At 34.5% G+C, this 10742-nt stretch overlaps 1 protein-coding gene and 2 pseudogenes across 1 annotated transcript; 1 reads left to right on the top strand and 2 right to left on the bottom strand.

Annotated features, from left to right (window-relative positions):
- Positions 1–2244: 2244 nt before the first annotated feature.
- On the top strand, positions 2245–4077 carry LOC130828512 (putative pentatricopeptide repeat-containing protein At1g12700, mitochondrial). The gene has a single exon (XM_057694484.1). The coding sequence runs from the start codon at positions 2245–2247 to the stop codon at positions 4075–4077; it is 1833 nt and encodes a 610-aa protein (XP_057550467.1).
- Positions 4078–4982: 905 nt separating this feature from the next.
- Positions 4983–7809, bottom strand: LOC130828511 (probable protein phosphatase 2C 34; annotated as a pseudogene).
- Positions 7810–8473: 664 nt separating this feature from the next.
- On the bottom strand, positions 8474–10176 carry LOC130828509 (pre-mRNA-splicing factor 38-like; annotated as a pseudogene).
- Between the last annotated feature and the right edge of the window lie 566 nt (positions 10177–10742).

Here is a 10742-nt window from a genome sequence, read left to right as displayed (position 1 = left end):
AAATTTGCATTAATACAATATTTTGATCAAGAGTTATTACCATCAGTATAGAGTGAGCATGTATCAAATTTCACCTCAAAACTTTTGCATTTTAAACAATTTTCTACTCTTTTGCCCATCTTTATTGTAAAACATCTTCAAACGAGCAATAATCTCCTTAGTAAACTCCGTTATCAATAAAACCATATGAATTATGCTTAAAATAATCAAAACCGCTCAAAATCAACATGAATAACCAAAATGAGTAAAGTAGCATAATTGTTCAAAATAAGCGCGGAATTACTAACAATAATCATCAGTAAGGATAAGATGATATAAGTTGTTTAGGCAATTTAAAAAAAAATAATTAAAAAAATACCAGTGTTACCCACCCTAGCCCACTCAGTCTCATCCCCAGCCCAACACCAAACTTCTCGGAGCCTCTCAACTACCCATCACTAACCAATAACCATCACCTAGCCGCCAAACGCTTATCTTCACAACCACGCTTCAAACCACCACCATATAGAACTGTGTCAGCTTGAATAGACCAACCAGTAAAATATCTAGGAATAAGTTTACAACCAACTATGTCATATCAAGAAGTATTAGACATACAATATATACTTCTAATACACAAAACAACACATCCAATTTGACAAAACAACCCAACAAGTTTGACAAAAACATGATAAAGAAGAGATTTGTTGCTCACTCTTTTGAAAATGCTAGGGTAACTAAGTTAAATCGTTGTGGTATAGTAATTGTGGACTGGTGGCTAATAGCTTAAGGAAAGAACAAAAAGAAGAAGAGTAAAAAAGCCATCAAATTTTGGAGTGATCTATAGCATATTTTTTGAAACTTAAAATAAAATAAAATCTTACAATAACCATTCTAATTCAACGGCCAAATATTATAGGAAATATTTTCAAAATCTAACTATAAAAGCGACTTTTGACAAAAAATACATATAAAAAGTAACTATATATTAAAAATTACCTACACTAGAATTTTATACAAACAATCCGAAAAAACTTATTTCTTTGTAAAAGAAAACCAATTAACAAAAAGCATTCATTTCAAAATTAGTTTTAACATGACTCATCAGGTTGTTTTCTTTCTATTTAGTTCTTTGTTTTCTTTTGTAGTGGTCCTTCTGTCTATAGGTCTTTAAGTTGTCTTGCTTGTGTTTTTTGCGTCTCTTTATCTTTCTCGAGTCGGGGGAGTCCTTTGGCCGTGCTCTCCTTTATGGGTATGAGTTGTCGCCGTCCTTCCCTCCTCCCTAGACCCTGGCCTTAGCTTTCTAAGAACGGAATATACTGGGTAGGATGATGATGATGATGATGACGACGACTCATCATGTGATTTTTTTATGTCATCACCAACCTTTATCTTCATCTATATCTTTATCTTCAATCATCCAAGAATTTCTTTGTAAAATTTTTAAAATTTTACACCATTTAGGGCAACATATCACTTGCAAGAGCCATATACAATATTAATCCAAAATTAATTTTAAAGCCTCTTTATCCAAGCCCATCAAATTGCGTCAACTTTAACCCAAAACTTCTAAATTTCTAAAAAACTTTTAGGGCAACTTTAAAAATTTTTAAGCCTCTATATCCGAGCACATTAAAGTTTTTTAAAAATTGCGTCTTGTATGAAACTGTTTCACGTGAGGCAGGTTCATACAAAAATTCCATTAGTAAAAAAACATAAAAAGAAAAAAAATAAAAATTGAATTTACACTTATATAGAAAATAAATTTTTTTAATATAGTTTAGACTAACCCATTTAAAGTCTTATCATGGTATGATTAGTGAATACTTCCTTCGTTCTAATTTACTTGCAACATTTGCTTTTTTACGCAATCCAATGTACTAATTTAATTCTTAATATTTCTGATTACGTATGATAAAAAATTATAAAAATTTAATATTAATAATCTTTGCAATGACTCAAATCAAATAAGATCTCACTTAACTATATTTTAATTTATAGATTTAAGACTAATTACAAAGAGTAATGGATGATTAGCGTCATTTTTGTCGATAAATATCACTCTCTTTCACTCGTAGGAGCATCTGTTTTTTGTTTTCTGATTTTTTGTTCTTTCTCTGTGGTCATGGTGTCTACTCACATTTCTACATTCCTTTTAAGTATGCAGTACCGCCATCTCCATTCCTTCCATCAAACTATAGACATGGCGCCTAGATATCAAAACTGAACTCCATACCAGTGTCTGGGAAACACGATACTCTAACAATGAGGTTTACTACCAAATCTGGGTTTGATCTTATTTCTCTCTTTCCAATTGCTCTTCTCCTCCCTTCTAGATTTCCAGGTAATCTTAGATTTCATTTTTGTCATCGAAAAATCTCCACTTACGCTTCAGATGTTCATGTTGCTGATTCTAAATTATTCCTTGATTATGTTCGACAACAATCCAAATTAGGGTTTAACAAAATTGATCATCCCCTTTCCCTCTTTCATTCTATGAAATCTATTCGTCCTCTTCCATCTATTTTTGATTTTTGTATGTTATTTACTGCCATGTCTAAAATGAAACCCAATCCCCCTTTTTCCTCTATCATTACTCTCTTTAAGCAATTGCATTTCTCAGGTCTCCGTCCGAATGGCCATTCCCTTTCTATTATGGCTACTTGTTATTGCCGCTTAGGTCGTGTTGATTTAGGGTTTGCGGTTATTTCCTACATTATTAAACTAGGTTATCGACCTTGCATTGTTACCTTTACTACACTTATCAATGGCTTTATTCATATCAATCGATTAGGCAACGCTGTTCAATTATTGGATAAAATTGTAAAGCTTGGGTATGAACCCGATTTGTTTGTTTATGGGACCATGTTTAAAGGTTTATGTAGAATTGGAGACAATCTTGGTGCCCTTAAGCTCCTTAGAGACATGGAGTCCCATGCCCATTGTATGCCTAACATTGTCATCTATAACACCATTATTGATAGTCTTTCTAAAGACGGGTTAATAAATGAGGCCGTTAATCTTTTTTCTGAGATGCAAGTTAAGGGAATTCGACCTAATGTCGTTACCTATACTATTTTGATCCGAGGAATGTGCACTATAGGGAGGTGGAAAGAGGCGGAGGATATGTTTAGTGAGATGATGACAAAAAACTTAATTCCTGAAGTTCCGACTTACAACATGTTAATCGATATGTATTGTAAGGATGGTATGATTGATGAAGCAGAAGCTGTATTTAGATTAATGACGGAAAAGGGTCAAGTCCCCGATTTAATCACTTACAATACGTTGATGGATGGATATTGTTTACGCGGTGAGATGGACAAGGCAAAAGAGCTAATGATTTTGATGGGTAAAGAAGGTTGTAAACCTAATGTTATATCCTACAACATTTTATTGAATGGATATTTTAGGTCTAAAAATAGTGATAAAGGCCCTATCCTTATGAATGAGATGGTTCTTCAAGGAATAACCCCTGATATTGTCACATACAGCTCAATCATTAATGGTTTGTGCAAGGACAACCAGCTTGAAAGTGCACTAAAGTGTTTAAAGGAAATGGAATGTCATGGAGTCAAACCGAATGTGGTTACGTATGCTTCATTGTTGGATGGTCTATGTAAATATAGACGGATGGATGAAGCAATGGATTTGTTAAAGAACATGAAGAAGAACGGAGTTCACCCAAATATGATCATGTATAGTATCTTAATTAGTGGGTTGTGGGATGTTGGCAAACATGAAGAAGCTGTAAATGTCTTCTCATTTGTTGTAGCTAAGGGGTTACGACCAGATGTGCGTCTATATAATGTTATGATCAAGGGTTTGTGTAAGAACGGGTTGTTAACTGATGCTAATGAACTATTTGAGAAAATGGATGGCATTAGATGTTCCCCGAATGAATTCACTTTCAATATAATTATTCAAGCACTTCTTGAGATTAAGGATGTTAAAAGGGCTGTAAAGTTTGTCTGCCTTATGCGAGATAAAGGGTTCGCTGCTGATAACCAAACTATCTCGTCATTTGTGGACTTACTCACTGATCCAAATATTGGTGATGCGGACAAGGAGTTGCTTAAAAGATACTTTGACATCTAAGGGTTTGTTTGGCAAAGTATGAGTAGTGTTTGTAGTAAAGAGCACATTAACATTCAACAAAATGGTTTCAGAATCTCAAAACTCATAAGGCTTTGTTGTTGACTCCATATTTTGTTATTATGGCTTCAAGGTTGTTTGAATCGGGATCATAAGGGGTAGGATTGAAATGGTAGAATCAGATCGTAGGATTTAAGATCCTACAAATATGTTTTGATATGCTATAGAATAATTGATTTATTACTAATACTTGTTCATTTTAATTCATCTTTAAAGTTTCGATGTGTCAATAAATATTTATTTGATTTCATCTTTTAGAAGGAATACATATAATAATCATTTATGAATTGTGAGTTGGTAAATATTTGAATTTTCATAATTGTAAATATGTAAGTCAAAGTTAGAATTTAAGAATTTTTTTTGATTGGGACTATCCTTGTGGGATCGAATCATTTGATCGTTGGATGGTAAAATCGTATTATAATTCTGTCACTTATATTTTTGATCTTGGTAGGATCGTTCGATCCAACCATTATTAAAATTTTGAACGATCGCCTGTTTTTAGTTATCTTGATTACTTTCGGGGTTTGCAAAAGAAGGGATTTTTGTTGCATATTCTTTTGACTTGTAAGATCACATGGCATTCATTCCCTCTTTGCCTGGCTCCTAAATACCTTTTTTAAAGAAAGGTTCTAAATTTGGTTCTCACTTAGTTCACCCCTTTCCCTGTAATTAAACATATAAATAAAGAGATAATCAAATACTTGAAGCTATGGGACAAAAGAAATGCACAAGGATGAAAGGAGCACATAAGAGAATTTGACTTTCACATAAATCATATATTATGCTGACCAAGCACAGCCTAAAAAACAAGTTGTGTGATCTTTTACTACTTTTGCCGATTTATCTTATTCTATTTCAGTAAATGCATTAGGTTCAGATAGGTGTCCGTGAGTAGAAGATGAGGGGGAGTTAAAAAAGAGACAAATTGCCGAGATATCATCCATTGCAATTCCTTGTCGCCTTTTCTTCCATGCTCGAACAGCAGGATCAACCAATCGCTTAGCGGCTTTGCCTCTATCCGGAGTTGAAGATACAATATTTTTCGCCTCTTGATTTGAAACCACATCCTATATCTGTAATGAAAAGGGAGTAGTTTATTGTCAATGTTTTGCACCTTATCACAAAAAGTCATTTAGTGAGACAAGTTTAACAATGAAAAAACAGAACATGAGGATTTCCGATACTTAGATTATAATTAAAACCGAGATTATAGCAAGATAGCTGCTCTATTATTGCATCAAATTAGCTCACAATCAACAGGTTTGATACGAACATTCAAAAGAAGTTAGTACGGTTGTTGGTCTCTCATGATACAAAGTTTGGAATGTATTCTACGGAGAAATGCCCGACAAATTTCTATACGTGAAGTTGCAGATGACGTTGTGGCTACAACACCATCTAAAACCGTTATGCAATTTGTAATTGTCATTTAGAAGTTTAATTTACCCTAAAGCGCGACTTCGCTTATGTGTTAGCTAATAGGAGTACTGCATTAGACTTTAGACTTCAATACTGAAAAAATATTGGCTATTTCTCTTCACTGAGGTTTTTTATGTTGGCGGTCTTTATTTTCCCCGTTTACAGCGTTTTCTTTATTTATTTAATTTCGCAATTTTCAAAAAAAAAATAGCATAATTTCTATGATGAGTGTGATGTGCAATTAGAGTTTCAAAATACCAGAAAGTACATGACATACCCCATTTGTAGCCAGCTTAATGAACTGGTCCTGACTGGTAATATTCCTTTGAGTCACCTCAGGCACAAATATAAGGCCAAAATCTTTAATGTAATAATCCCCAAAAGCTCTAGACATTCCTAGCCTCGGCACTTCCTCATCCGGTAGCCACACCCTGTGGAGTCCAGGTTCATCGTGTAAACAGAATACTCGTCCATTGCATTGCATTATCCGCTCATGTTCCTCTGTTTGCAAAGGCAAGACATAAGGACTCGCAAGAATTTTAGTGAATCATGCGAATGGATACAAAAACGATACAAAATTTCCAAATTTGTGATTAGTGCATGCTAGACCAGGAGATCGGAGTAAATGAACTTATGAGGCACATTGGGCTTAAAGTCAATAGTAAGCTGCACAACCACCAAGTCACCCTCTTCGGAAGTGATAACCAGTACGGCACAGAGTCGCCAACATTAGCAATGATAATTCTTTCACGCTGAAAACAATTTTGGAAGGCCAAGTTTAGTGATCTCATCCAAACGTTTCTACCATAAAGCCATCCTACACTTATACCAAAATTGTTGAAATTAAAACTCAGAATTAATAGCATGGATATGATTAAAAGTGAGAAAAAAATGAGAGACGTGTGTATAAGAATTAAAGAACCTGATGTGGACATCACTCAAAATAGAAATGTTGCAAATTATTGAGATGACAGAGGGAGTAAAATGCGAGACACAAAAGTTTATTAAAATCAGGTTCTAATTGTGTAAGCAGGTTCACAGGTTAAAAAGTCCAAAGACTGAACACTAGCGTTGACATTGCTCATATACTCCGGTTTGAAGAATGTAGGGAGACATATACTTCAACACTGATTCGATAATTCGGTATGTCAGTCCAACAAACCTCCGTAGTATAAAAGAAATTTATAACAAAATGAATTAGTAATCTACCTTCTAATGATCACAATTACAAATAAATTATTAATCTTCTAGAACTAATCAGAATCATTAGGGTCGGGCAATAGTACATGATTTTCCATAAATAAAGTACATTCCTCTAGTCCTCCTTGTGAAGGGAGTACAGGAATGGATTGTTCGTTACCTTCCCTCACCCAGACCTTTCCTTCGAGCTGGATATTGGATATGATGATGGTGATAATGATGATGATGATTATGATGCACATGCAACAAAAAAGGCTGGTGAAGTCTAATCTCCCAAAGTCTATAACACCATATATTGCAAATAGCCTAAAAAAGAAGGTTTGTTATGAAATTAGAGGTAGATTAACCTTAAAGTTACATTTATGAATACTTAATTCATCAGACAAGATTCTTATTATGATGTAATGAAAGCGAAATCCACAATAAGTAGATATATTCTATGCTAAGAGAAATCTGAGGCTGAGAAGAGAATTGGGCCACAAGTTAATGTTTGATTATAAACCATCATGTTAATTCAGTCATATTCAAAGTTTTAGCTTTAAAGTAGGACCCTCTACAAGAATTTCCTACATGGCTTTTTATAGTGCAGCTTGGGACATGGCATGGTGAATTAATTATGTGATGGGAATGTGTGGGTAGCCTGAGGTGGGGTGCGAAATAGGAACTGGAAAGGATGAAAGGGGTGGGTTATTCAGATTCGGGATGGGTAAGGTAGTTTGGGGAGTGGGGTGGCCGAAATTTTGGGGAGTGCGAATTGGATGGTTACTTTCCTCCATAATAAGTGTTGGGGATTTAGGGGTATTTTGGGTCTGGTATGTGGTGGTGGTTGATATTCTGATGGTTGCATTTTTTTTTTCAAAGCCTCTTGCATCCGGTTTTGCCCCTCCAGTATCATTGAGGCTAAGGAATCTTTGAGGTTCTTCTGGCTCTTCAATAACCTCTCTTCAATTCTCTCCTCTAATGGACACAGTGCACCTGAGTAGGTAAGTCCTTCAACATCTCAAGGTCTTGCTCAAGGGCTTCAATTCTTTGTTGATTGGTTGGGTTACCCATGGATCTGTTTTTGCTCTGATACCAGTTGTTATGGATCAAGAATTTTCAATAAGCAGAAATTGAAGTTACTGGGATTAAAAAAAAGGAAAAGGAAGGGTAAGCTAAGGGAATAGTAAAGAAGAAAGACAATTAAAAGAGAAAATGTGCTAATTTGAGCTTAGCTACTCCCCAGAAGTAATTTTATATATCCCATACATTACAATGCCTTTACCTCAATTATTTATAGAGATAATTTTAGCCTAACAATCATTAGCCTGGACTTTCTAGAGTATTACTCAATATGAGGCAAAATACAATGTATAAGCTGGACCCTACTTGCTAATAACTAATTCGATTCTCTTTGCCAGGTGGACATTTTGCATCAGCTTCCTATAACAGAATCCATAGCTTCTTTAACCGAATTCCCCATGCTTTGTGCACCTTTTTTGCCACGCCTCTTGTAGGTCAGGATCTCGTTCATTGGATGCATCACAGAATTCCATGTTGTTTTACATTTTAAGAATTAAATATGTTTTAAATTACTTTGGTGGCTTTTAATGAAATTGAGTGCCTTGTATACAAAGGCCCGCACCTTCGCCTAGCGCCTTGAAAAAAAGGACCTTTTGCACTTCGATGCGCCTAGCGCCTCTTAAAATTAAGAACCGGACTAAAAAAATTATTACAATCACAGAATCAATCGACTATTAGTATACGGATACAAAATACTAGCTTCCTGAAGGATATTCAACTTGATGAATGGTATATCAATATTGCCAGCAAAATCAAATATCAAAATTTTTATAACTGACACTGCACTACATGATCAAAAGTAAATAAGAACAGAAACACGGAATAACATCTTTTACACTTGTTAATAAAGCAACAAAAACAAATTTTCTAATGTTCAACTAAAAGTACTACCATGAATTAAACAAACCACATAAGATCATAAAGCAATTGGTTGTATATATAAAAGTTCTGAAAGTACAAAAGCAGGTAGTATTTGTTAGCTAAAAGAGCCAACATGAACCGAAAGTACTTTGAAAAGCAAAAGGAATAGAAAATCTACAAGTATGTTGCAAGAGAAAAATCAGACATGTTTAAACAATTAAATAAAAGAGATTGACCTTTTCTTAATGCGAGGTAGCGCAATATCACATGAATAGTCCTTAGTGAGAAGTTCATCAATGAACTCGTCAATATGAGTTAGCAAAAAATCTGATTGTAGACGTACAGTTCAGAAAAAACCAAACAGAAACATAAGCAAAATGAAGGAGAAAGTTAATAGTATGAAATTGACGGCTTACATCCATCCTGTTTCTTCCCCTGCAGCTTTTGATAATAATTTTATAGAGGCTCTAGGTATAAGTAGAAATCAGAATCAGTTCTAGTAAGACGTAGATAGAAGGCCCCGAGTACCCTCACATATCTACAGTAGTAATAACCACAATCAAAATAGAACGAAAAGTGCAAAAGAGAAAAGACACATCACCATCAAACACTCATTTAACATATTTGTTCATCGAACGTTTTAGTCAAAGCTTGAAAACAATAAATAACAAGATATAGTTCAGCGAAATTTCCAATTAATTGCAATAACAACAACAATACCAAATCCTTCGTACCAAAGAAAGTGTAACGTGTGAGATCATTAATGACAATCCTCTCAAGTGATATATGGTCTAACACACCGAATTAAACTCGATATACAAGCTAAAACAAATCAACATCTTCCAATTTTCATGAATTGGAAAGATCGAAGTTAATAAATACTATTAATTTGCAAATTAATAACAGACACATGAATACTAAAAGAGCAAAAACTAGTGGTGGTTTAGTTTGGTTTACAATTCATGCGTATTGATATGAATTATCATTAAAAGATCCATAATGTTCTTAAACCATACTTAATGGAACGAATTAAGCAAGCAAAAATATCTCAAATGGTAGTCCAACACGCAGGATTTTTTTGTTGAATTCAACACCAAATTCAAACAAATCACCTAAACCATAATTTGGGTTGTGGAGCCAAAATTCAAAACCAAATTCAAAGGAAATGAAATTCACAAACAAAATTTAAATGTGTGAAAGATTGTGAACTGACTTATAATCGTCGTTTTTTGATGAATTCAACTACTATATCCTTCTCAGTTTGAATTTAGAGCATCTTCATGACAAGGAATACAAAAGGAGAAGGTTTTCGATTACCACCAAAAGTCCCGCTGACGGGGAATAGTTTCTTATCGACGAGAGTTTCGGTGGTAAGACCGAAGCATTGTTCTTTCCAGTAAGTATTCTGGTAGATTTTCGACAGAACTATCTTTTCGACTAAATTTGTGGATTTGTACCTCTTATGTTCTTTGCTAATGGGTCCATATGATTCGCCATTTTTGAATGTTAATCAATTGAATCAACCCTAATCCTAGCTTTTTCGCTTAGCTCGCAGAAGAGCTAGCGGTTTACTTTGTTTTCTTCCTCCCGATTTGAAAGTTTAAACACACTGGGATTTCCAGATTCCACAATGATTCAACCTTAATTATCCCATTTGGGTCGTGCATCACCTCTAGTCAATTAGCTCCTAAAGCTCGCAAATAGTGTTATTCTCGGCCACCACTAAGGGATACCTAATCATTTCGGATCCGAAAATCTGAATATCCTACTCTAGGAATGAGCTTTTTTTTAATTGAGAATAAGAAAATGTTGTGGGGAACACAATAACCATCGTCTTAGGTGAAAATAGAGAAATTATGCGAATATTACAAAAATAAGAAATGGATGGACTTTAAAGAAAATATAGGTAAAGAAATCAGTCGGGCTAGATGGTTTACCCTATCGAGGTATGGAGATGCCTCAGGACGATTGGAATGACTCAGCTAACTGATCTATTCAACAAGATTAGAGGAAAAATAAAATGCCTAATGACCGGAGAATAAGTACTCTAGTGCTTATTTACA

The sequence above is a fragment of the Amaranthus tricolor genome, chromosome 12, assembly GCF_026212465.1.
Source record: "Amaranthus tricolor cultivar Red isolate AtriRed21 chromosome 12, ASM2621246v1, whole genome shotgun sequence".
Lineage (NCBI taxonomy): Eukaryota > Viridiplantae > Streptophyta > Magnoliopsida > Caryophyllales > Amaranthaceae > Amaranthus > Amaranthus tricolor.
Note: the sequence above shows the minus strand (reverse complement) of the source record. Positions and strands in the feature narration are given on the sequence as shown.